The sequence below is a fragment of the Nicotiana tabacum genome, chromosome 15 (assembly GCF_000715075.1).
Source record: "Nicotiana tabacum cultivar K326 chromosome 15, ASM71507v2, whole genome shotgun sequence".
NCBI classification, from domain to species: domain Eukaryota; kingdom Viridiplantae; phylum Streptophyta; class Magnoliopsida; order Solanales; family Solanaceae; genus Nicotiana; species Nicotiana tabacum.
Window position 1 is genome coordinate 43,041,507 of NC_134094.1, and position 27,890 is coordinate 43,069,396.

The 27,890-nt window shown below is 35.6% G+C and overlaps 3 protein-coding genes across 3 annotated transcripts; all 3 read left to right on the forward strand.

Annotated features, from left to right (window-relative positions):
* Positions 1-2,570: 2,570 nt before the first annotated feature.
* LOC107761638 (beta-glucosidase 12) lies at positions 2,571-6,089 on the forward strand. Its single transcript, XM_075230795.1, is given in 13 exon segments — positions 2,571-2,828; positions 2,921-2,990; positions 3,154-3,212; positions 3,323-3,398; positions 3,518-3,595; positions 3,706-3,793; positions 3,913-4,012; positions 4,015-4,232; positions 4,660-4,877; positions 5,001-5,032; positions 5,130-5,232; positions 5,500-5,599; positions 5,712-6,089. Coding segments are annotated over 13 exon segments (1,530 nt in total). The 5' UTR covers positions 2,571-2,678; the 3' UTR covers positions 5,950-6,089.
* A 7,982-nt stretch (positions 6,090-14,071) lies between these two features.
* Positions 14,072-17,652, forward strand: LOC142169443 (beta-glucosidase 12-like). The gene is made up of 12 exons (XM_075230796.1): positions 14,072-14,321; positions 14,414-14,483; positions 14,647-14,705; positions 14,816-14,891; positions 15,011-15,088; positions 15,199-15,286; positions 15,406-15,777; positions 16,205-16,422; positions 16,546-16,577; positions 16,675-16,777; positions 17,068-17,167; positions 17,280-17,652. Exons 1-12 carry the CDS (start codon positions 14,172-14,174, stop codon positions 17,515-17,517), a joined length of 1,584 nt encoding a protein of 527 aa, XP_075086897.1. The 5' UTR covers positions 14,072-14,171; the 3' UTR covers positions 17,518-17,652.
* A 6,336-nt stretch (positions 17,653-23,988) lies between these two features.
* Positions 23,989-27,574, forward strand: LOC142169444 (beta-glucosidase 12-like). Its single transcript, XM_075230797.1, has 12 exons — positions 23,989-24,243; positions 24,336-24,405; positions 24,569-24,627; positions 24,738-24,813; positions 24,933-25,010; positions 25,121-25,208; positions 25,328-25,699; positions 26,127-26,344; positions 26,468-26,499; positions 26,597-26,699; positions 26,990-27,089; positions 27,202-27,574. Exons 1-12 carry the CDS (start codon positions 24,094-24,096, stop codon positions 27,437-27,439), a joined length of 1,584 nt encoding a protein of 527 aa, XP_075086898.1. The 5' UTR covers positions 23,989-24,093; the 3' UTR covers positions 27,440-27,574.
* The last annotated feature ends 316 nt before the right edge of the window (positions 27,575-27,890 follow it).

The following is a 27,890-nucleotide window of genomic DNA, read 5'->3' on the forward strand; positions in this document are numbered from 1 at the left end:
CATAGCATGAGTATACCATAACGCAACCCAGTAAGTATCAAGCCTAACCTCGGTAGAGTAGTGACGAGGTTAGGTCAAGACCATACTGGAATAAATAAGAAAACCTGAACAGGTATATGACAATATGATAATGAAAAATAATGGAAATGATACAATGAAGAAATATAACAAGAATAGCTACACTGAACTAAGGCAATTAAGACATCACGAAAGAAATCAAAGGATAAAATGCTAAGGAAACGATGCAAACAAAACACAAGTGATGTAATTGAAAGGTATCAACAATCAACAAGAATAACTACCGAGGTACCGCCTTGTAGTCTACTTTAAATGCCATCCCGTGTGTACCTACCTTTGAACGGCTCAAAACTAGTCAAAGAAACTCAAGAACATCAAATAATGCCAAAGGAAGCAAACCCAATCGATAAAGGTCGAATATTTAATCAAAAGTCCAAAGTCAACCAAAAAGTCAAACTCAGGCCCGCACCTCAAAACCCAATAAAACTCAAAAAATTTGACAACCTATTCAATTACGAGTCCAACCATACTAGATTCACTCAAATCCGACTCCGAATTGATGTTCAAAACTCAAAAATATTCACTTTATGAAAGTTTAGACACCTCCCCCCCCCACACACACAATTTCTCTTTCAAAATCATCAATCAAATGCCAAAATCGAAGATGAATTCATGAAATATAATCAAAACCGAGTAGGAAACACTTACCCCAATCCATGTAGTGAAAATCGCCTAACGAATCGCCTCAATCCGAGCTCCACAGCTCAAAATATGCTAAAAAGTCCGAAACTTTCGAAATAGAGTACTTTATACATTGTTCCAGGGGTACCCTTCATGATCGCGGTCCCACACCATGCGATCGCGATTACAAATTTTCCAGGATAATTTTTACCCTATGCGATCGTGGCCATTTCCCCGCGATCGCATTGAACAAACTTCCATAACCCTTCCCAAACTCTTCTCAAATAGCCTATAGTATATTAGCCATAACTTTTTGTACAGAACTTTAAATTACAAACGGTTTGATTTTCGGCAAACTAGACACAAAAGGCTACAACTTTAATTTTTGGAGTATCTCCAAATTCCTTATAGATTGCAAGATATAAGTTTTCAAAGTCAGATCAGTGATAGCAGAATTTCCTGTGCATGATCGTGAAAATGCCTCCACGATCGCGAATCACATGCCTATTTTTCTCATTTTACTAGCAGCTAAAAATGGCCTAGAAATGGTCTGAAACCACCCCGAAACTCACCCGAGCCCCTCGGAACCCCGTCCGAATATACAAATAAGTCCCAAAATATAACACGAACCTATTCGAGGCCTCAAATCACATATAACAATATTAAAATCATAAATCGTTGATCAAGATTAATCTCATAATTTCATAAACTTCAAACTTCGAACCAAGCGTTCGATTCAAGCCTAACCAATCCAGAATGAACCCAAATTTTGCATACAAGTTTCAAATGACATATCAAACCTATTCCAACTCCCAGAACAACAATTCGAACCCGATAACATCGAAGTAAACTCTCGGTCAAACTTATGGATATTCCAAACCTTCAAATTTCCAACTTTCGCCAATGAGTGCCGAAACCTTCTAGAAATATCCAAATGCAAATCCGGACCTTACTGAACCATCAAAACTGTGATACGATGTCAAATACTCAAGAGTTTAACTTGGTCAACTCTTCCAACTTAAAGCTTCCTAGTTGAGAATCATTCTTCCAAACTAATTCTGAATCATCCAAAAATCGAAACCGACGATACACACAAGTCATAATACAACATACAGAGCTACTCATGCTCTTAAATCACCGAGCGATGTGCAAATGCTCAAAACGACTGCTCGGGTCGTTACAAATGTAGCGGGAGAAAATATAGTTTTTCTAACTAAAATAGTTAACACTCAAGTTTTACTAATATTAAATCGGCCCTTCATGATCGCGGTCATGATCGACCACCCCTAAAGCCATTAAATCATGTCTTAGCAATTTTTGGGTCCAAAAATAAGTAAGGGAAAAATAAAAGTCATTTTCTTTAATTAAGGTTTAAAAAGGTCTTTAAAAAACTAAATAAAAGATAAGCTATTGTTGGCGTGTTCCATCTTTTGTTCCGTGGATGACACGGATTCTTGAAATAGCAGTTGATTGATTGTTCGTAGGTTAGCACCCCATTTTGACCTTTACGAAACTTCCTTTTCCTAGTGGCAAAGGAAAACTGAAAGTTAAGATCTAATCAGCCAATTATCCAGTTGTTATCAAGAAACTCATGTATGTGTAGCTTTGACCGCCCAATTGTACTTTTTTCTTTTATTACTGTTTGGGTCAATATTTGGTTTCTCTTAACACTTTCCTATTGCCCACGCCATCAAAGAACTTCTCGTTGGGTGCATCTATCTAACCCCCTGGTAGTTGGCTCCCCCTATTAAAAGTACCTAAGTCAAAACAAAACGTGTAATTTTTTTCGTACTTTTTCTAATTTTTGAATATAAATTTTTTTCCATACACGTTTAACTTGCAACTCTATATAAAGAGGTGAGCTTCAAAGGGAAGCACTCAGATGAACTCAAGCTATTCTTGGCCTTAAGACCATAAACTAGAGAATTTCAAATCCGAATTGATTACATTATATAGAAAAAATAATTTTAGAAGAGACTATGGCAATAAAAGGATCTTTAGTAATTGCAGCAGAGTTAGCTTTTCTCTGCACATTTGCAATATTTGCCAATTGCATCGCCTCTACTTCGATAAATCGCAATAGCTTTCCCGATGGTTTTTTGATTGGTGCATCATCTTCTGCCTATCAAGTAGGTTTTCAGAGCATATACAAGTTTATATTTAACCTCAGACTCATTCAATATGAATTTCTATATTAAATTTCATTTCCTCTCCATTTCAGTATGAAGGTGCAGCATATGAAGATGGTAAAGGACCTAGTATATGGGATACTTTCACTCACAAATTTCCAGGTTTCCATCTTTCTTTGTATTTTTTTCTTTGTTTCTATTTCTTTGTCTCTTTTCTTTCGTTGTCTATTTTCTTCTCGATGTACTGGATGAATAATCCATTATGATAATGACAAGAATCAACCTTTATATATCCTCATTTGTCTTAATTTCTTGGGCGTTGCAGGAAAAATATCAGAGGGAAGTAACGGGGATGTAGGAGATAACTTTTATCATATGTATAAGGTAACATATGTTCATCTTTTCAATTTCGTAATTCTCTTTCTAGTAAGACGAGAATTGTTTGGTTTTTCTTTATTTAAATCCGACTTTTCGATTGTGAAAATATGTAACAGGATGATGTTAAGCTCATGAAGTTTGTGGGGTTGGATGCTTTCAGATTTTCAATCTCATGGTCAAGAATATTGCCTCGTATGACCATTGATCATATCTTAAAATCAATTACTTAGATCATCGATTCAAGAAAACGCTTATAATTATGTCTTGCGAGAATGCTATCACTTTTTGCTTAAAAGTTGTCCTTGATTCAGGCGGCAAGTTAAGTGGAGGAGTCAACAAGGAAGGCATTGCATTTTATAACAATCTCATCAATGAGCTTCTATCTAATGGTTTGTACTTTTATTTGTAAAATCAATCATAGTACTTTCCTTCTCTTTTTACCTTTTTTGGATCTTTTTCTTTTTCTCTTTCTCCTCTAATTGGGTATATAAATGAACAGGTATACAACCATTTGTGACTATATATCATTGGGATCTTCCGCAAACACTAGAAGATGAGTATAGCGGCTTTTTGAGCCCCCTCGTTGTGTAAGTTCTTGGTCACTTGACCTTAATTTTCTTGAACTGTGCGACCACCTTATTTAAAAAGTGTGATAACATCATATAAAAAGTTAAATCTAAAAGCAAGAATGTTATTCAAATTGCAGGAATGATTTTGTGGACTTCGCGGAACTTTGCTTCAAAGAATTCGGAGACAGAGTGAAGCATTGGATCACTATGAATGAGCCTTATAATTTTGAGAATCCAATGCTTGTGCTAACGGAAACTCCGCAACTGAGCCTTATGTTGTGGCACACCATTTGCTTCTTTGTCACGCTACCACAGTAAGTCTATACAAAGAGAAATACCAAGAATCTCAAATGGGAGAGATAGGAATAACACTTGTGTCGCAATGGTTGGTACCATACTCCAATAGTGAACTTGATGTCAAAGCAGCGCAAAGATACATTGACTTCATGTACGGATGGTAAGTATTACTTACGACGTATTTAACTTATGTAGACAGATATTTTTAAATGGTTAATACATTATCAATCTATTTTAACTTGTTGTAGCAGGTAAGATGTCTTATATTTCATAATACTAATCTCTTTTTCTATTTACAAACGGTTATCCCGTGGTTATATTTTAATTGACGTACCGTAAGTGTATAGAAGTTAAACTAAAAAATTACTAAACATACTTTTGGTCATTGGCGAAGCCAGAAATTTTACGAAGCATGTTCAAAGTTTAATATATACATAATAAAATTTTGTATATACTCAGTGTAATTTTTCGGCCACACCACTGCTTTTGGTTAATGAGTTAAATCAATCATAGCTTGTATACAGGTACAAGACTAATTTGAAGTTCAAAATCTTTCATCGTTAAAAATAAAATCTTATTTCCTATAGGTTCATGGATCCATTGGTGTATGGAAATTATCCTTCAATTATGCGTACAATTGTGGGAGAAAGGCTACCGAATTTTACAGCGGAGCAAGCTAAGATGATGAAAGGGTCCTTTGACTTCATAGGACTAAATTACTACACCTCAAATTATGCAGCTCATCTCCCTGCCACAAACAATTTTAATGTCAGCAGTGCAACAGACCCTCATGTCCACGTTACAGGTAAGCTACTCGAAAATTGAAATAAATGGAACCAAGGAAAACAAAATAAATAAGGAAAATTTCAATATTTCCTCGGTATATAAATATATCTACTTATTTTATTTTTGCATCTTATGTTGTTAGGTGAAAGAGATGGAGTACCCATTGGGGATCCTGTAAGTTCTTCGCATAACTAGTAAAGGCTGAAATTATTTTTTAAATTATTATCAAAAAGATTTATATAATTTACGAGACATTTTTGGTGTGGTGCAGACTGCAGTGAGCTTTTTCTTTGGCTATCCAAAAGGACTTCGAGATCTTCTAGTATACACGAAGGAAAAGTACAATGACCCCCCGATTTATATTACAGAGACTGGTATGTCAAATTCTGTCATCTCTTTTCACTGTACAAAATTTCTTCATATGCATGCTCTTGAAACGATTAAAAATAATGACTTATTTAAAATTACAAAATAATTTTCATGGGTCAAAAGCGTTTCTTTCTTTCTTAAACTTCATAATCTTATTAAAACAAAATGGGGAGTATATATACACACTTGCTCGGGCAAAGAAAAATGACATGACCTTCAACTTCTAATATTTATTGAGTCTATTACATATTAATATTTCCATGAATTTTCAGGAATGGCTGATCGTAAGATCGCAATGAAAGATGCCATAAAGGATCGTCAGAGAGTGAACTTTTATCGTGGGCACCTTTTGGCAGTTCAAGAAGCCATAGAGTAAGTGCATACAAGATCTTAAAAAACTTTTTATAATTAATTCATTTCAAGAACATAAACTAACATTTTGAATTTTGACTAAAAACATTTCTGTTTTATAATTACTTGGCAGGCTCGGTGTGAAGATTAATGGTTTCTTTGCTTGGTCATTTCTTGACACATTTGAATGGACTGACGGTTACAAGTTAAGATTTGGAATGTGCTATGTGGATTACACTGATGGATTAAAGAGATACCCCAAATATTCAGCTCTTTGGTTCAGAAAACACTTTCACAAGGAGTCTTTTAAACTTCACTATCCTAGGCGTATGAGCTCATGGATTCCACGCATCTTGCGTTCATACATGTGATCTCTATTTTTCAGTTACTTTACTTCTTTTGTCCTATTCTTTTTAGGAATTAAGTCTAAGGTTCTAGTTTGTAGACATGATGTATTTGTTCATTATTTTGTGAAAATGCAACTATACAGTAGATGAATTCTTTGATTGGAGATCGTATGCTCTCATATTGTAATTTCAAACGACATTGCATTTTATAAAATAGACAAGTCAATATTGATGAGCGCCGAAAAAACTCTACATTGTGAGATACTTTTATCTAAGAGTTTACACAAAATATATATATTTACTTACTGTCGCCTGTAGGTATAAACTTTTTATACTATCCTGTCAGTTGTAACTCAATTACAGGTATTAATAATTTTTATAGAAAATTTAGATTGTGGGAAAATTTCACAAATGGTCATCTAAGTATGACTTTTTAAACCAAAGTCACATACTTATGTTTTCTAACAGAAAAAATACAAAACATTCACCTATTTATACAAAAGTCACAATTGCCGGAAAACCTATAATTTTTCGGTGCAACTTTTTTTACTCCACATCAGTTTTTTTTAATTTCTAATTTAATAAATATTGAGACAGTTATGAGAGGATCGACTCGACTCAACCCGAATCAACGAAATCGTAAATTTTAATGGATGGATTTTTTATTCTAAAGGAGTTTTATATGAAAGAAGTTTTGTAAAATTATGTGAGGTGAATCTAGTATTGAAATTGCCCGGTAAGCAGATTTGTCAACATAAGGGAAGGCTTAGGCATAGCTTAACGACTCGAACGGTCATTTTGTGTATTTGAGCCTCGTTCCCCTATTTGATGTTTTCTGTACGCTTGTTTATTATTTTGTGACTTGCGGGGATGGTTGATTTTGTTTCAGGAAAGTTTGGGAGTGAATTGGAACACTTAGGTTCATTTTTGGAAGCTTAAGTTACAAGAGTTGACCAAGGTTTGACTCTTGATTAAATGACCTCGGATTGGTGATTCGGTGGTTCCAGTAGGTTTGTATGGTAATTTTGGACTTGGGCGTATGTTCAAATTTTGATTAGGTGGTTCCTTGAATGTTTTAGCTCTATTTGTCGAAAGTTGGAAATTTGAAGGTTTGGACAGTTCATAGGTTTGACCGGGAGTTGACTTTAATGATATCGTGCTAAGGTTAATGTTTTCGGGCTTGGAATGGGTTCATTTAGTGCTTTGAAACTTGTGCGTGAAGTTTGGCTGGAATCCGAAATTTTAGGCATGATTCAGACATGTCCGGCGTAACTGGAAAGTTTGGAAGTTAAGAGAGGTATTTTGATCTTCGATTCATAGATTTGGTGTTATTCGTAGTATTTTGAGCATTTGGATAAGTTTGAATAATATAATCGAACTTGTTGATATGATTCGACAGGATCTCAAGGGATTGGGTGTGTTTTAGAATAATTTCGGAGCATTTTTTGTGAATTTGAGCAGAACAGGTTCTGTTGCGATTGCACATGTAGCCAGGTGCGTCACACCTTGCGGAGCCACTTGTGTGGGGTTCTTGTTTGCAGAAGCGAGTTTTGAAGTAGCTCAGGTTGATCGCATCTACGTTGTTGTTGCGCAGGTGTGGGGCCGCTTGTACAAGGGTGTTTGCGCATAAGCGCATCCGCAGGTGCGGAAGATATTTGCAGAAGCGAAAGTCATTTGATTGAGGTGATCTCGAACCTGTGAGTTTTTTGTCGCAGATACAACATTGTAGAAGTGAGCAAGTTGTCCGCAGATGATAAAATCACTCGCAAAATATTATATTTCGAGGGTTTGGATTAATTTTACTATTTTTGACTTTTGGGGCTCGGCCAGAGGCAATTTTGGAGGAGATTTTCACCATACTTTTGAGAGTAAGTGATTTCTACTTGAATTGGAAAATATATCTTATTTTCCGAGGGTTTTATCACACATAGATTTTGAAATTTGAAAGAAAATTTTGGGGAATTTGCCAACAATTTGGAGAATGTAAATTGAGAATTTGGGAGTCGATTTGGACTCGATTTTTGAATCTAATCACATATTTGGACTCGCGGGGTTATGGGTAGTTGGGATCTACCCCTTGAATTGAGTTTTTACCATGTGTGCTCGGGTTGACTTTTATTATCTTTTTAGAAATTAAATAAAGAATAAAGCTTTATCGTTTGAAATTGATTCATATACCCTTGTTTGTCGTTATTGAGTTATTTTTTTGCTAGATTTGACTCGTGAGGATGCCGATTTGAGAGACAATGGATTCTTAGAGTATTGTGTCTCGCTCGTTCGAGGTAAGTACCTTGCCTAGGTTTCACTTAAGGGTATTTTCCTGCAGGCTATGATGTTTTTTTATATGTTGGCAGTGACGCATATGCGAGGTTATAAGCGTATATGCGTGCACTATAGTTACTCATGATTCAGGTAAATTTTGGTCTATTATATGCCTTGTTTTGCTGTCAGGCCTCTTGGATACCATGTTTCCTATACTTTTGTATGACTAAGTGAGCTATTATTAATGCTAGAAATCATGTATTGATTATTGCTTACCTGTTTGAGACATGATAGGCCTATTTTTCCTATGTTGAGCTATTTGCCTTAGCCGTAGTCATATTTTTTAGTCGTGATATTATATCCGTGTGTTATATCTCTATCTCTATGTACTCTTTCTCATATGTTGTTAGCGTCCTTGTATGCGTGACACGGGTTTGACATGAGTTGTGCCACATCGGTATATTCTGTGTGGTGTTTTGGTTATGATACTATGATATATTGGAATATTAAGACTTAAGGGGATTGATGAATGATCTTGGGCCATAGAGCAGTGTTGATATTGATAGTGAAGTGACGCTTGCATCAAGGGCCCATATTGGGCTGAGTGATATTGATCGTTGACTTTTGATCCAATTAACGTTTGAGCTAGGATCAGCCCTCTCTGGAGTCATCAGGTGATAACCCATGTTACTTCGAGCTCTATGAGTTCAGGCACACCATATGTGCTTAGTGAGGGACTTATGTCAAGCACCCGTATAGTGCTGATTTTGTGTGTGCAATAATTCAAGGGTACTTGTACTAGCCACCGTGAGAGTGATGAGAGTATGGATGTGGGTTATTCGTGCCAGGCACTATGAACATGCTGAGATTGTGTATACTTAATAATTAAATTGTGATGTTATTGATTTTGGCATGTGTACTTGATATGCATGCATACAATTGTATTTTTCTCATGCTAATTGATATTTCATGTCCCTATTTGATGTTTAGAGCATGAAATCATTGTTTATCTCGCCAAATCCATGTCTATGTGATTTTTGTGAAAAAGTCGATGCCTTGAATAATATACGTGAAAAGAATGGTTTTTTCTCCTCTTAATGTGTTAGCGTTGAACCTATTATTATTTGATTGCTTTTTCCCTTACATGCCATTATTATGTTGTTATTGTTATTGGTTGGCTGTTAAAATTTGCATATAACTTTTCCAACCTCATCACTGCTTTCAAGCGAAGCATAAGCTAGCTTCATATTAAGTACATGGAGTCAGTTGTACTCATACTATACTCTACACTTCATGTGCAGATCCAGGTATTACTGATAACAGTGGTTGCTAGTGAGCTTGTCACGACCCTAATTTTCCTCCGTAGGATGTCGTGATGGAACCTAGTCTCTAAGACTAGGTAAGCCTAACATACAAATCTAACTGAAATAATGATAAATCTTTCAAATTAACCAACGACTATCATAAAAAGGACTCCGCAACTCAACCGAACAATTGTATCTACTGAATAGCCCTATACAATAGTATCTATAAAAAAGGAAAATGAAATAGAACTATATAGAGGGTGACTCCGAGGCCTGCGGACGCCGGCATGTATACCTTGATGTCTCTGTTCCAAGCTTGACTCACGAGTGCCTAGGCTGATAAGAAGTACCTAGATCTGCATAAAATAATGTGTAGAAGCGTAGCATGAGTATACCATAACGCAACCCAGTAAGTATCAAGCCTAACCTAGGTAGAGTAGTGACGAAGTCAGGTCAAGACCCTACTGGAATAAATAAGAAAACCTAAACAGGTATATGACAGTATGATAATAAAAAACAATGGAAATGATACAATGAAGAAATATAACAAGAATAGCTACACTGAACTAAGGCAATTAAGACATCACGAAAGAAATCAAAGAATAAAATGCCAAGGAAACGATGCAAACAAAACACAAGTGATGTAATTGAAAGGTATCAACAATCAACCAGAATAACTACCGAGGTACCGCCTCGTAGTCTACTTTAAATGCCATCCCGTGTGTACCTACTTTTGAACGGCTCAAAACTAGTCAAAAGAAACTCAAGAACATCAAATAATACCAAAGGAAGCAAACCCAATCGATAAAGGTCGAATATTTAATCAAAAGCCCAAAGTCAACCAAAAAGTCAAACTCGGGCCCTCACCTCAAAACCCAACAAAACTCAAACAACTTGACAACTCATTCAATTACGAGTCCAACCATACTAGATTCACTCAAATCCGACTCCGAATTGATGTTCAAAACTCAAAAATATTCAATTTATGAAAGTTTAGACACCTCCCCCCCCCCCACACACAAAATTTCTCTTTCAAAATAATCAATCAAATGCCAAAATCGAAGATGAATTCATGAAATATAATCAAAACCGAGTAGGAAACACTTACCCCAATCCATGTAGTGAAAATCGCCTAACGAATCGCCTCAATCCGAGCTCCACAGCTCAAAATATGCTAAAAAGTCCGAAACTTTCGAAATAGAGTACTTTATACATTGTTCCAGGGGTACCCTTCATGATTGTGGTCCCACACCATGCGATCGCGATTACAAATTTTCCAGGATAATTTTTACCCTATGCGATCGCGGCCATTTCCCCGTGATCGCATTGAACAAACTTCCATAACCCTTCCCAAACTCTTCTCAAATAGCCTATAGTATATTAGCCATAACCTTTTGTACAAAACTTCAAATTACAAACGGTTTGATTTTCGGCAAACTAGACACAAAGGGCAACAACTTTAATGTTTGGAGCATTTCCAAATTCCTTATAGATTGCAAGATATAAGTTTTCAAAGTCAGATCAGTGATAGCAGAATTTCCTGTGTATGATCGCGAAAATGCCTCCACGATCTTGGGCCATATATATTGTACTCATACTACACTCTACACTTCATGTGCAGATCCAGGTATTACTGATAACAGTGGTTGCTAGTGAGCTTGTCACGACCCTAATTTTCCTCCGTAGGATGTCGTGATGGAACCTAGTCTCTAAGACTAGGTAAGCCTAACATACAAATCTAACTGAAATAATGATAAATCTTTCAAATTAACCAACGACTATCATAAAAAGGACTCCGCAACTCAACCGAACAATTGTATCTACTGAATAGCCCTATACAATAGTATCTATAAAAAAGGAAAATGAAATAGAACTATATAGAGGGTGACTTCGAGGCCTGCGGACGCCGGCATGTATACCTTGATGTCTCCGTTCCAAGCTTGACTCACGAGTGCCTAGGCTGATAAGAAGTACCTAGATCTGCATAAAATAATGTGTAGAAGCATAGCATGAGTATACCAAACGCAACCTAGTAAGTATCAAGCCTAACCTCGGTAGAGTAGTGACGAGGTTAGGTCAAGACCATACTGGAATAAATAAGAAAACCTGAACAAGTATATGACAGTATGATAATGAAAAATAATGAAAATGATACAATGAAGAAATATAACAAGAATAGCTACACTGAACTAAGGCAATTAAGACATCACGAAAGAAATCAAAGAATAAAATGCCAAGGAAACGATGCAAATAAAACACAAGTGATGTAATTGAAAGGTATCAACAATCAACAAGAATAACTACCGAGGTACCGCCTCGTAGTCTACTTTAAATTCCATCCCGTGTGTACCTACCTTTGAACGGCTCAAAACTAGTCAAAGAAACTCAAGAACATCAAATAATGCCAAAGGAAGCAAACCCAATCGATAAAGGTCGAATATTTAATCAAAAGTCCAAAGTCAACCAAAAAGTCAAACTCGGGCCCGCACCTCAAAACCCAACAAAACTCAAAAAATTTGACAACCCATTCAATTACGAGTCCAACCATACTAGATTCACTCAAATCCGATTCCAAATTGATGTTCAAAACTCAAAAATATTCACTTTATGAAAGTTTAGACACCTCCCCCCCCCACACACACAATTTCTCTTTCAAAATCATCAATCAAATGCCAAAATCGAAGATGATTTCATGAAATATAATCAAAACCGAGTAGGAAACATTTACCCCAATCCATGTAGTGAAAATCGCCTAACGAATCGCCTCAATCCGAGCTCCACAGCTCAAAATATGCTAAAAAGTCCGAAACTTTCGAAATAGAGTACTTTATACATTGTTCCAGTGGTACCCTTCATGATCGCGGTCCCACACCATGCGATCGCGATTACAAATTTTCCAGGATAATTTTTACCCTATGCGATCGTGGCCATTTCCCCGCGATCGCATTGAACAAACTTCCATAACCCTTCCCAAACTCTTCTCAAATAGCCTATAGTATATTAGCCATAACTTTTTGTACAAAACTTTAAATTACAAACGGTTTGATTTTCGGCAAACTAGACACAAAGGGCTACAACTTTAATTTTTGGAGTATCTCCAAATTCCTTATAGATTGCAAGATATAAGTTTTCAAAGTCAGATCAGTGATAGCAGAATTTCCTGTGCATGATCGCGAAAATGCCTCCACGATCGCGAATCACATGCCTATTTTTCTCATTTTACTAGCAGCTAAAAATGGCCTAGAAATGGTCTGAAACCACCCCGAAACTCACCCGAGCCCCTCGGAACCCCGTCCGAATAAACAAATAAGTCCCAAAATATAACACGAACCTATTCGAGGCCTCAAATCACATATAACAATATCAAAATCATAAATCGTTGATCAAGATTAATCTCATAATTTCATAAACTTCAAACTTCGAACCAAGCGTTCGATTCAAGCCTAACCAATCCAGAATGAACCCAAATTTTGCATACAAGTTCCAAATGACATATCAAACCTATTCCAACTCCCAGAACAACAATTCGAACCCGATAACATCGAAGTAAACTCTCGGTCAAACTTATGGATATTCCAAACCTTCAAATTTCCAACTTTCGCCAATGAGTGCCGAAACCTTCTAGAAATATCCAAATGCAAATTCGGACCTTACTGAACCATCAAAACTGTGATACGATGTCAAATACTCAAGAGTTTAACTTGGTCAACTCTTCCAACTTAAAGTTTTCTAGTTGAGAATCATTCTTCCAAACTAATTCTGAATCATCCAAAAATCGAAACCGACGATACACACAAGTCATAATACAACATACAGAGCTACTCATGCTCTTAAATCACCGAGCGATGTGCAAATGCTCAAAACGACTGCTCGGGTCGTTACAAATGTAGCGGGAGAAAATATAGTTTTTCTAACTAAAATAGTTAACACTCAAGTTTTACTAATATTAAATCGGCCCTTCATGATCGCGGTCATGATCGACCACCCCTAAAGCCATTAAATCATGTCTTAGCAATTTTTGGGTCCAAAAATAAGTAAGGGAAAAATAAAAGTCATTTTCTTTAATTAAGGTTTAAAAAGGTCTTTAAAAAACTAAATAAAAGATAAGCTATTGTTGGCGTGTTCCATCTTTTGTTCCGTGGATGACACGGATTCTTGAAATAGCAGTTGATTGATTGTTCGTAGGTTAGCACACCATTTTGACCTTTACGAAACTTCCTTTTCCTAGTGGCAAAGGAAAACTGAAAGTTAAGATCTAATCAGCCAATTATCCAGTTGTTATCAAGAAACTCATGTATGTGTAGCTTTGACCGCCCAATTGTACTTTTTTCTTTTATTACTGTTTGGGTCAATATTTGGTTTCTCTTAACACTTTCCTATTGCCCACGCCATCAAAGAACTTCTCGTTGGGTGCATCTATCTAACCCCCTGGTAGTTGGCTCCCCCTATTAAAAGTACCTAAGTCAAAACAAAACGTGTAATTTTTTTCGTACTTTTTCTAATTTTTGAATATAAATTTTTTTCCATACACGTTTAACTTGCAACTCTATATAAAGAGGTGAGCTTCAAAGGGAAGCACTCAGATGAACTCAAGCTATTCTTGGCCTTAAGACCATAAACTAGAGAATTTCAAATCCGAATTGATTACATTATATAGAAAAAATAATTTTAGAAGAGACTATGGCAATAAAAGGATCTTTAGTAATTGCAGCAGAGTTAGCTTTTCTCTGCACATTTGCAATATTTGCCAATTGCATCGCCTCTACTTCGATAAATCGCAATAGCTTTCCCGATGGTTTTTTGATTGGTGCATCATCTTCTGCCTATCAAGTAGGTTTTCAGAGCATATACAAGTTTATATTTAACCTCAGACTCATTCAATATGAATTTCTATATTAAATTTCATTTCCTCTCCATTTCAGTATGAAGGTGCAGCATATGAAGATGGTAAAGGACCTAGTATATGGGATACTTTCACTCACAAATTTCCAGGTTTCCATCTTTCTTTGTATTTTTTTCTTTGTTTCTATTTCTTTGTCTCTTTTCTTTCGTTGTCTATTTTCTTCTCGATGTACTGGATGAATAATCCATTATGATAATGACAAGAATCAACCTTTATATATCCTCATTTGTCTTAATTTCTTGGGCGTTGCAGGAAAAATATCAGAGGGAAGTAACGGGGATGTAGGAGATAACTTTTATCATATGTATAAGGTAACATATGTTCATCTTTTCAATTTCGTAATTCTCTTTCTAGTAAGACGAGAATTGTTTGGTTTTTCTTTATTTAAATCCGACTTTTCGATTGTGAAAATATGTAACAGGATGATGTTAAGCTCATGAAGTTTGTGGGGTTGGATGCTTTCAGATTTTCAATCTCATGGTCAAGAATATTGCCTCGTATGACCATTGATCATATCTTAAAATCAATTACTTAGATCATCGATTCAAGAAAACGCTTATAATTATGTCTTGCGAGAATGCTATCACTTTTTGCTTAAAAGTTGTCCTTGATTCAGGCGGCAAGTTAAGTGGAGGAGTCAACAAGGAAGGCATTGCATTTTATAACAATCTCATCAATGAGCTTCTATCTAATGGTTTGTACTTTTATTTGTAAAATCAATCATAGTACTTTCCTTCTCTTTTTACCTTTTTTGGATCTTTTTCTTTTTCTCTTTCTCCTCTAATTGGGTATATAAATGAACAGGTATACAACCATTTGTGACTATATATCATTGGGATCTTCCGCAAACACTAGAAGATGAGTATAGCGGCTTTTTGAGCCCCCTCGTTGTGTAAGTTCTTGGTCACTTGACCTTAATTTTCTTGAACTGTGCGACCACCTTATTTAAAAAGTGTGATAACATCATATAAAAAGTTAAATCTAAAAGCAAGAACGTTATTCAAATTGCAGGAATGATTTTGTGGACTTCGCGGAACTTTGCTTCAAAGAATTCGGAGATAGAGTGAAGCATTGGATCACTATGAATGAGCCTTATATTTTTACAAATGGTGGCTATGACTCAGGAAATTCTGCACCTGGTCGATGTTCCCCTTGGCAATCCAATGCTTGTGCTAACGGAAACTCCGCAACTGAGCCTTATGTTGTGGCACACCATTTGCTTCTTTGTCACGCTACCACAGTAAGTCTATACAAAGAGAAATACCAAGAATCTCAAATGGGAGAGATAGGAATAACACTTGTGTCGCAATGGTTGGTACCATACTCCAATAGTGAACTTGATGTCAAAGCAGCGCAAAGATACATTGACTTCATGTACGGATGGTAAGTATTACTTACGACGGATTTAACTTATGTAGACGGACATTTTTAAATGGTTAATACATTATCAATCTATTTTAACTTGTTGTACCAGGTAAGATGTCTTATATTTCATAATACTAATCTCTTTTTCTATTTACAAACGGTTACCCCGTGGTTATATTTTAATTGACGTACCGTAAGTGTATAGAAGTTAAACTCAAAAATTACTAAACATACTTTTGGTCATTGGCGAAGCCAGAAATTTTACGAAGCATGTTCAAAGTTTAATATATACATAATATAATTTTGTATATACTCAGTGTAATTTTTCGGCCACACCACTGCTTTTGGTTAATGAGTTAAATCAATCATAGCTTGTATACAGGTACAAGACTAATTTGAAGTTCAAAATCTTTCATCGTTAACAATAAAATCTTATTTCCTTTAGGTTCATGGATCCATTGGTGTATGGAAATTATCCTTCAATTATGCGTACAATTGTGGGAGAAAGGCTACCGAATTTTACAGCGGAGCAAGCTAAGATGATGAAAGGGTCCTTTGACTTCATAGGACTAAATTACTACACCTCAAATTATGCAGCTCATCTCCCTGCCGCAAACAATTTTAATGTCAGCAGTGCAACAGACCCTCATGTCCACGTTACAGGTAAGCTACTCGAAAATTGAAATAAATGGAACCAAGGAAAACAAAATAAATAAGGAAAATTTCAATATTTCCTCTGTATATAAATATATCTACTTATTTTGTTTTTGCATCTTCTGTTGTTAGGTGAAAGAGATGGAGTACCCATTGGGGATCCTGTAAGTTCTGCGCATAACTAGTAAAGGCTGAAATTAAATTTTAAATTATTATCAAAAAGATTTATATAATTTACGAGACATTTTTGGTGTGGTGCAGACTGCAGTGAGCTTTTTCTTTGACTATCCAAAAGGACTTCGAGATCTTCTAGTGTACACGAAGGAAAAGTACAATGACCCCCCGATTTATATTACAGAGACTGGTATGTCAAATTCTGTCATCTCTTTTCTCTGTACGAAATTTAATTTTAAATTTCGGAATTTACCCTTCATATGCATGTTCTTGAAACGATTAAAAATAATGACATATTTAAAATTACAAAATAATTTTCATGAGTCAAAAGCTTTTCTTTCTTTCTTAAACTTCATAATCTTATTAAAACAAAATGGGGAGTATATATACACACTTGCTCGGGCAAAGAAAAATGACATGACCTTCAACTTCTAATATTTATTGAGTCTATTACATATTAATATTTCCATGAATTTTCAGGAATGGCTGATCGTAAGATCGCAATGAAAGATGCCATAAAGGATCGTCAGAGAGTGAACTTTTATCGTGGGCACCTTTTGGCAGTTCAAGAAGCCATAGAGTAAGTGCATACAAGATCTTAAAAAACTTTTTATAATTAATTCATTTCAAGAACATAAACTAACATTTTGAATTTTGACTAAAAACATTTCTGTTTTATAATTACTTGGCAGGCTCGGTGTGAAGATTAATGGTTTCTTTGCTTGGTCATTTCTTGACACATTTGAATGGACTGACGGTTACAAGTTAAGATTTGGAATGTGCTATGTGGATTACACTGATGGATTAAAGAGATACCCCAAATATTCAGCTCTTTGGTTCAGAAAACACTTTCACAAGGAGTCTTTTAAACTTCACTATCCTAGGCGTATGAGCTCATGGATTCCACGCATCTTGCGTTCATACATGTGATCTCTATTTTTCAGTTACTTCTTTTGTCCTATTCTTTTTAGGAATTAAGTCTAAGGTTCTAGTTTGTAGACATGATGTATTTGTTCATTATTTTGTGAAAATGCAACTATACAGTAGATGAATTCTTTGATTGGAGATCGTATGCTCTCATATTGTAATTTCAAACGACATTGCATTTTATAAAATAGACAAGTCAATATTGATGAGCGCCGAAAAAACTCTACATTGTGAGATACTTTTATCTAAGAGTTTACACAAAATATATATATTTACTTACTGTCGCCTGTAGGTATAAACTTTTTATACTATCCTGTCAGTTGTAACTCAATTACAGGTATTAATAATTTTTATAGAAAATTTAGATTGTGGGAAAATTTCACAAATGGTCATCTAAGTATGACTTTTTAAACCAAAGTCACATACTTATGTTTTCTAACAGAAAAAATACAAAACATTCACCTATTTATACAAAAGTCACAATTGCCGGAAAACCTATAATTTTTCGATGCAACTTTTTTTACTCCACATCAGTTTTTTTTAATTTCTAATTTAATAAATATTGAGACAGTTATGAGAGGATCGACTCGACTCAACCCGAATCAACGAAATCGTAAATTTTAATGGATGCATTTTTTATTCTAAAGGAGTTTTATATGAAAGAAGTTTTGTAAAATTATGTGAGGTGAATCTAGTATTGAAATTGCCCGGTAAGCAGATTTGTCAACATAAGGGAAGGCTTAGGCATAGCGTAACGACTCGAGCGGTCATTTTGTGTATTTGAGCCTCGTTCCCCTATTTGATATTTTCCGTACGCTTGTTTATTATTTTGTGACTTGCGAGTATGGTTGATTTTGTTTCAGGAAGGTTTGGGAGTGAATTGGAACACTTAGGTTCATTTTTGGAAGCTTAAGTTACAAGAGTTGACCAAGATTTGACTCTTGATTAAATGACCTCGGATTGGTGATTCGGTGGTTCCAGTAGGTTTGTATGGTAATTTTGGACTTGGGCGTATGTTCAAATTTTGATTAGGTGGTTCCTTGAATGTTTTGGCTCTATTTGTCGAAAGTTGGAAATTTGAAGGTTTGGATAGTTCATAGGTTTGACCGGGAGTTGACTTTAATGATATCGTGCTAACGTTAATGTTTTAGGACTTGGAATAGGCTCATTTAGTGCTTTGAAACTTGTGCATGAAGTTTGGCTGGAATCCGAAATTTTAGGCATGATTCAGACTGGAAAGTTTGGAAGTTAAGAGAGGAATTTTGATCTTCGATTCATAGATTTGATGTTATTCGTAGTATTTTGAGCATTTGGATAAGTTTGAATAATATAATCAAACTTGTTGATATGATTCGACAGGATCTCAAGGGCTTGGGTGTGTTTTAGAATAATTTCGGAGCATTTTTTGTGAATTTGAGCAGAACAGGTTCTGGTGCGATTGCACATGTAGCCAGGTGCGTCACACCTTGCGGAGCCGCTTGTGTGGGGTTCTTGTTTGCAGAAGCGGGTTTGGAAGTAGCTCAGGTTGATCGCATCTACGTTGTTGTTGCGCAGGTGTGGGACCGCTTGTACAAGGGTGTTTGCGCAGAAGCGCATCCGCAGGTGCGGAAGATATTTGCAGAAGCGAAAGTCATTTGATTGAGGTGATCTCGAACCTGTGAGTTTTTTGTCGCAGATACAACATTGTAGAAGTGACCAAGTTGTCCGCAGATGATAAAATCACTCGCAAAATATTATATTTCGAGGGTTTGGATTAATTTTACTATTTTTGACTTTTAGGGCTCGGCGAGAGGCAATTTTGGAGGAGATTTTCACCATACTTTTGAGAGTAAGTGATTTCTACTTGAATTGGAAAATATATCTTGTTTTTCTACGGTTTTATCACACATAGATTTTGAAATTTGAAAGAAAATTTTGGGGGTTTTGCCAACAATTTGGAGGATGTAAATTGGGAATTTGGGAGTCGATTTGGACTCGATTTTTGAATCTAATCACATATTTGGACTCGTGGGGTTATGGTTAGTTGGGATCTACCCCTTGAATTAAGTTTTTACCATGTGTGCTCGGGTTGACTTTTATTATCTTTTTAGAAATTAAATAAAGAATAAAGCTTTATCGTTTGAAATTGATTCATATACCCTTGTTTGACATTATTGAGTTATGTTTTTGCTAGATTTGACTCGTGAGGAGACCGATTTGAGAGACAAGGGATTCTTAGAGTATTGTGTCTCGCTCGTTCGAGGTAAGTACCTTGCCTAGGTTTTGCTTAAGGGTATTTCCCTGCAGGCTATGATGTTTTTTTATATGTTGGCAGTGATGCATATGCGAGGTTATAAGCGTATATGCGTGCACTATAGTTACTCATGATTCAGGTAAATTTTGGTCTATTATATGCCTTGTTTTGCTGTCAGGCCTCTTGGATACCATGTTTCCTACACTTTTGTATGACTAAGTGAGCTATTATTAATGCTAGAAATCATGTATTGATTATTACTTACCTGTTTGAGACATGATAGGCCTATTTTTCCTATGTTGAGCTATTTGCCTTAGCCGTAGTCATATTTTTTAGTCGTGATATTATATCTGCCTGTTATATCTCTATCTCTATGTACTCTTTCTCACATGTTGTTAGCGTCCTTATATGCGTGACACGGGTTTGACGTGAGTTGTGCCATATCGGTATATTCTGTGTGGTGTTTTTGTTTTGATACTATGATATATTGGAATATTGAGACTTAAGGGGATTGATGAGTGATCTTGGGCCATAGAGCTGTGTTGATATTGATAGTGAGGTAACGCTTGCATCAAGGGTCCATATTGGGCTGAGTTATATTGATCGTTGACTTTTGATCCAATCAGCGTTTGAGCTAGGATCAGCCCCATCCGGAGTCATCAGGTGATAACCCATGTTACTTCGGGCTCTATGAGTACATGCACACCATATGTGCTTAGTGAGGAACTTATGTCAAGTACCCGTATAGTGCTGATGTTGTGTGTGCAATAATTCAAGGGTACTTGTACTAGCCACCGTGAGAGTGATGAGAGTATGAATGTGGGTTATTCGTTCCAGTCACTATGAACGTGCTGAGATTGTGTATACTTAATAATTAAATTGTGATGTTATTGATTTTGGCATGTGTACTCGACATGCATGCATAAAATTATATTTTTCTCATGCTAATTGATATTTCATGTCCCTATTTGATGTTTTGAGCATGAAATCATAGTTTATCTCGACAAATCCATGTCTAGGTGATTTTTGTGAAAAGGTCTATGCCTTGAATAATATACCTGAAAAGCATGCTTTTTTCTCCTCTTAATGTGTTAGAGTTGAACCTATTATTATTTGAGCTGCTTTTTCCCTTACATGCCATTATTATGTTGTTATTGTTATTGGTTGGCTGTTAAAATTTGCATCTAACTTTTCCAACCTCAGCACTGCTTTCAAGCTAAGCTTAAGCTAGCTACATATTGAGTACATAGTGTCAGTTGTACTCATACTACACTCTACACTTCATATACAGATCCAGGTATTGCTGATAACGGTGGTTGCTAGTGAGCTTGTCACGACCCTAATTTTTCTCCGTAGGATGTCGTGATGGAACCTAGTCTATAAGACTAGGTAAGCCTAACATACAAATCTAGCTGAAATAATGATAAATCTTTCAAATTAACCAACGACTATCATAAAAAGGACTCCGCAACTCAACAGAACAATAGTATATACTGAATAGCCCTATACAATAGTATCTATAAAAAAGGAAAATAAAATAGAACTATATAGAAGGTGACTCCGAGGCCTGCGGACACCAGCATGTATACCTTGATGTCTCCGATCCAAGGTTGACTCACGGGTGCCTAGGCTGATAAGAAGTACCTGGATCTGCATAAAAAGATGTACAGAAGCGTAGCATGAGTACACCATAACACAACCCAATAAGTATCAAGCCTAACCTCAGTAGAGTAGTGACGAGGTCAGGTCAAGACCCTACTGGAATAAATAAGAAAACCTGAACAGGTATGTGACAGTATGATAATGAAAAATAATGAAAATGATACAATGAAGAAATATAACAAGAATAACTACACTGAACTAAGGCAATTAAGACATCACGAAAGAAATCAAAGAATAAAATGCCAAGGAAACGATGCAAACAAAACACATGTGATGTAATAGAAAGGTATCAACAATCAACAAGAATAACTACTGAGGTACCTCCTCGTAGTCTACTTTCACAAATTAAATGTCATCCCGTGCGTACCTACCTTTGAACGGCTCAAAAATAGTCAAAAGAAACTCAAGAACATCAAATAATGCCAAAGAAAGCAAACCCAATCAATAAAGGTCGAATCTTTAATCAAAAGCCCAAAGTCAACCAAAAAGTCAAACCCGGGCCCGCACCTCAAAATCCAACAAAACTAAAAAAATTTGACAACCCATTTAATTATGAGTCCAACCATACTAGATTCACTCAAATCCGACTCCGAATTAATGTTCAAAACTCAAAAATATTCACTTTATGAAAGTTTAGACACCTCCCCCCCCACCCCATACACAATTTCTCTTTCAAAATCATCAATCAAATGCCAAAATCAAAGATGGATTCATGAAATATAATCAAAACCGAGTAGGAAATATTTACCCCAATCCATGTAGTGAAAATCGCCTAACGAATCGCCTCAATCCGAGCTTCATAGCTCAAAATATGCTAAAAAGTCTGAAACTTTCGAAATAGAGTACTTTATACACTGTTCGAGGGGTACCCTTCATGATCGCGGTCCCACACCATGCGATCGCGATTACAAAATTTTCCAGGATAATTTTTACCCTATGCGATCGTGGCCATTTCCCCGCGATCGCATTGAACAAACTTCCATAACCCTTCCCAAACTCTTCTCAGATAGCCTATAATATATTAGCCATAACCTTTTGTATAAAACTTCAAATTACAAACGGTTTGATTTTCGGCAAACTAGATACAAAGGGCTACAACTTTTATTTTTAGAGCATCTCCAAATTCCTTATAGATTGCAAGATATAAGTTTTCAAAGTCAGATCAGTGATAGCAGCATTTCCTGTGCGTGATCGCGAAAATGCCTCCACGATCGCGAATCACATGCCTATTTTTCCCATTTTACTAGCAGCTAAAAATGGCCTAGAAATGGTCCGAAACCACCCCGAAACTTACCCGAGCCCCTCGAAACCCCGTCCGAATATACAAATAAGTCCCAAAATATACCACGAACCTATTCGAGGCTTCAAATCACACATAACACTATCAAAATCATAAATCGTTGATCAAGATTAATCTCATAATTTCATAAACTTCAAACTTTAAACCAAGCGTCCGATTCAAACCTAACCAATCCAGAATGAACCCAAATTTTGCATACAAGTTTCAAATGACATATCGAACCTATTCCAACTCCCAGAACAATAATTCGAACCCGATAACATCGAAGTCAACTCTCGGTCAAACTTATGGATATTTCAAACCTTCAAATTTCTAACTTTCGCCAATGAGTGCCGAAACCTTCTAGAAATATCCAAATGCAAATCCGGACCTTACTGAACCATCAAAACTGTGATACGAGGTCAAATACTCAAGAGTTTAACTTGGTCAACTCTTCCAACTTAAAGCTTCCTAGTTGAGAATCATTCTTCCAAACTAATTCTGAATTATCCAAAAATCGAAACCGACGATACACACAAGTCATAATACAACATACAGAGCTACTCATGCTCTTAAATCACCGAGCGATGTGCAAATGCTCAAAACGACTGCTCGGGTCGTTACAGATGTAGCGGGAGAAAATATAGTTTTTCTAACTAAAATAGTTAACACTCAAGTTTTACTAATATTAAATCGGCCCTTCATGATCGCGGTCATGATCGACCACCCCTAAAGCCATTAAATCATGTCTTAGCAATTTTTGGGTCCAAAAATAAGTAAGGGAAAAATAAAAGTCATTTTCTTTAATTAAGGTTTAAAAAGGTCTTTAAAAAACTAAATAAAAGATACGCTATTGTTGGCGTGTTCCATCTTTTGTTCTGTGGATGACACGGATTCTTGAAATAGCAGTTGATTGATTGTTCGTAGGTTAGCACACCATTTTGACCTTTACGAAACTTCCTTTTCCTAGTGGCAAGGAAAACTGAAAGTTAAGATCTAATCAGCCAATTATCCAGTTGTTATCAAGAAACTCATGTATGTCTAGCTTTGACCGCCCAGTTGTACTTTTTTCTTTTATTACTGTTTGGGTCAATATTTGGTTTCTCTTAACACTTTCCTATTGCCCACGCCATCAAAGAACTTCTCGTTGGGTGCATCTATCTAACCCCCTGGTAGTTGGCTCCCCCTATTAAAAGTACCTAAGTCAAAACAAAACGTGTAATGTTTTTCGTACTTTTTCTAGTTTTTGAATACACGTTTAACTTGCAACTCTATATAAAGAGGTGAGCTTCAAAGGGAAGCACTCAGATGAACTCAAGCTATTCTTGGCCTTAAGACCATAAGCTAGAGAATTTCAAATCCGAATTGATTACATTATATAGAAAAAATAATTTTAGAAGAGACTATGGCAATAAAAGGATCTTTAGTAATTGCAGCAGAGTTAGCTTTTCTCTGCACATTTGCAATATTTGCCAATTGCATCGCCTCTACTTCGATAAATCGCAATAGCTTTCCCGATGGTTTTTTGATTGGTGCATCATCTTCTGCCTATCAAGTAGGTTTTCAGAGCATATACAAGTTTATATTTAACCTCAGACTCATTCAATATGAATTTCTATATTAAATTTCATTTCCTCTCCATTTCAGTATGAAGGTGCAGCATATGAAGATGGTAAAGGACCTAGTATATGGGATACTTTCACTCACAAATTTCCAGGTTTCCATCTTTCTTTCTATTTTTTTCTTTGTTTCTATTTCTTTGTCTCTTTTCTTTCGTTGTCTATTTTCTTCTCGATGTACTGGATGAATAGTCCATTATGATAATGACAAGAATCAACCTTTATATATCCTCATTTGTCTTAATTTCTTGGGCGTTGCAGGAAAAATATCAGAGGGAAGTAACGGGGATGTAGGAGATAACTTTTATCATATGTATAAGGTAACATATGTTCATCTTTTCAATTTCGTAATTCTCTTTTTAGTAAGACGAGAATTGTTTGGTTTTTCTTTATTTAAATCCGACTTTTCGATTGTGGAAATATGTAACAGGATGATGTTAAGCTCATGAAGTTTGTGGGGTTGGATGCTTTCAGATTTTCAATCTCATGGTCAAGAATATTGCCTCGTATGACCATTGATCATATCTTAAAATCAATTACTTAGATCATCGATTCAAGAAAATGCTTATAATTATATCTGGCGAGAATGCTATCACTTTTTGCTTAGAAGTTGTCCTTGATTCAGGTGGCAAGTTAAGTGGAGGAGTCAACAAGGAAGGCATTGCATTTTATAACAATCTCATCGATGAGCTTCTATCTAATGGTTTGTACTTTTATTTGTAAAATCAATCATAGTACTTTCCTTCTCTTTTTACCTTTTTTGGATCTTTTTCTTTTTCTCTTTCTCCTCTAATTGGGTATAAAAATGAACAGGTATACAACCATTTGTGACTATATATCATTGGGATCTTCCGCAAACACTAGAAGATGAGTATAGCGGCTTTCTGAGCCCTCTCGTTGTGTAAGTTCTTCGTCACTTGACCTTAATTTTCTTGAACTGTGCGACCACCTTATTTAAAAAGTGTGATAACATCATATAAAAAGTTAAATCTAAAAGCAAGAATGTTATTCAAATTGCAGGAATGATTTTGTGGACTTCGCTGAACTTTGCTTCAAAGAATTCGGAGATAGAGTGAAGCATTGGATCACTATGAATGAGCCTTATATTTTTACAAATGGTGGCTATGACTCAGGAAATTCTGCACCTGGTCGATGTTCCCCTTGGCAATCCAATGCTTGTGCTAACGGAAACTCCGCAACTGAGCCTTATGTTGTGGCACACCATTTGCTTCTTTGTCACGCTACCACAGTAAGTCTATACAAAGAGAAATACCAAGAATCTCAAATGGGAGAGATAGGAATAACACTTGTGTCGCAATGGTTGGTACCATACTCCAATAGTGAACTTGATGTCAAAGCAGCGCAAAGATACATTGACTTCATGTACGGATGGTAAGTATTACTTACGACGGATTTAACTTATGTAGACGGACATTTTTAAATGGTTAATACATTATCAATCTATTTTAACTTGTTGTACCAGGTAAGATGTCTTATATTTCATAATACTAATCTCTTTTTCTATTTACAAACGGTTACCCCGTGGTTATATTTTAATTGACGTACCGTAAGTGTATAGAAGTTAAACTCAAAAATTACTAAACATACTTTTGGTCATTGGCGAAGCCAGAAATTTTACGAAGCATGTTCAAAGTTTAATATATACATAATATAATTTTGTATATACTCAGTGTAATTTTCCGGCCACACCACTGCTTTTGGTTAATGAGTTAAATCAATCATAGCTTGTATACAGGTACAAGACTAATTTGAAGTTCAAAATCTTTCATCGTTAACAATAAAATCTTATTTCCTTTAGGTTCATGGATCCATTGGTGTATGGAAATTATCCTTCAATTATGCGTACAATTGTGGGAGAAAGGCTACCGAATTTTACAGCGGAGCAAGCTAAGATGATGAAAGGGTCCTTTGACTTCATAGGACTAAATTACTACACCTCAAATTATGCAGCTCATCTCCCTGCCGCAAACAATTTTAATGTCAGCAGTGCAACAGACCCTCATGTCCACGTTACAGGTAAGCTACTCGAAAATTGAAATAAATGGAACCAAGGAAAACAAAATAAATAAGGAAAATTTCAATATTTCCTCTGTATATAAATATATCTACTTATTTTGTTTTTGCATCTTCTGTTGTTAGGTGAAAGAGATGGAGTACCCATTGGGGATCCTGTAAGTTCTGCGCATAACTAGTAAAGGCTGAAATTAAATTTTAAATTATTATCAAAAAGATTTATATAATTTACGAGACATTTTTGGTGTGGTGCAGACTGCAGTGAGCTTTTTCTTTGACTATCCAAAAGGACTTCGAGATCTTCTAGTGTACACGAAGGAAAAGTACAATGACCCCCCGATTTATATTACAGAGACTGGTATGTCAAATTCTGTCATCTCTTTTCTCTGTACGAAATTTAATTTTAAATTTCGGAATTTACCCTTCATATGCATGTTCTTGAAACGATTAAAAATAATGACATATTTAAAATTACAAAATAATTTTCATGAGTCAAAAGCTTTTCTTTCTTTCTTAAACTTCATAATCTTATTAAAACAAAATGGGGAGTATATATACACACTTGCTCGGGCAAAGAAAAATGACATGACCTTCAACTTCTAATATTTATTGAGTCTATTACATATTAATATTTCCATGAATTTTCAGGAATGGCTGATCGTAAGATCGCAATGAAAGATGCCATAAAGGATCGTCAGAGAGTGAACTTTTATCGTGGGCACCTTTTGGCAGTTCAAGAAGCCATAGAGTAAGTGCATACAAGATCTTAAAAAACTTTTTATAATTAATTCATTTCAAGAACATAAACTAACATTTTGAATTTTGACTAAAAACATTTCTGTTTTATAATTACTTGGCAGGCTCGGTGTGAAGATTAATGGTTTCTTTGCTTGGTCATTTCTTGACACATTTGAATGGACTGACGGTTACAAGTTAAGATTTGGAATGTGCTATGTGGATTACACTGATGGATTAAAGAGATACCCCAAATATTCAGCTCTTTGGTTCAGAAAACACTTTCACAAGGAGTCTTTTAAACTTCACTATCCTAGGCGTATGAGCTCATGGATTCCACGCATCTTGCGTTCATACATGTGATCTCTATTTTTCAGTTACTTCTTTTGTCCTATTCTTTTTAGGAATTAAGTCTAAGGTTCTAGTTTGTAGACATGATGTATTTGTTCATTATTTTGTGAAAATGCAACTATACAGTAGATGAATTCTTTGATTGGAGATCGTATGCTCTCATATTGTAATTTCAAACGACATTGCATTTTATAAAATAGACAAGTCAATATTGATGAGCGCCGAAAAAACTCTACATTGTGAGATACTTTTATCTAAGAGTTTACACAAAATATATATATTTACTTACTGTCGCCTGTAGGTATAAACTTTTTATACTATCCTGTCAGTTGTAACTCAATTACAGGTATTAATAATTTTTATAGAAAATTTAGATTGTGGGAAAATTTCACAAATGGTCATCTAAGTATGACTTTTTAAACCAAAGTCACATACTTATGTTTTCTAACAGAAAAAATACAAA

Coding starts and splice junctions, on each gene's coding strand:
- LOC142169444 (XM_075230797.1), top strand. CDS start 24,094: ATGGCAATAAAAGGATCTTTAGTAATTGCAGCAGAGTTAGCTTTTCTC. Junction 24,244..24,335: donor CATCATCTTCTGCCTATCAA/GTAGGTTTTCAG, acceptor TCTCCATTTCAG/TATGAAGGTGCAGCATATGA. Junction 25,700..26,126: donor ATTGACTTCATGTACGGATG/GTAAGTATTACT, acceptor TATTTCCTTTAG/GTTCATGGATCCATTGGTGT.
- LOC142169443 (XM_075230796.1), top strand. CDS start 14,172: ATGGCAATAAAAGGATCTTTAGTAATTGCAGCAGAGTTAGCTTTTCTC. Junction 14,484..14,646: donor TTTCACTCACAAATTTCCAG/GTTTCCATCTTT, acceptor TGGGCGTTGCAG/GAAAAATATCAGAGGGAAGT. Junction 14,706..14,815: donor ACTTTTATCATATGTATAAG/GTAACATATGTT, acceptor AATATGTAACAG/GATGATGTTAAGCTCATGAA.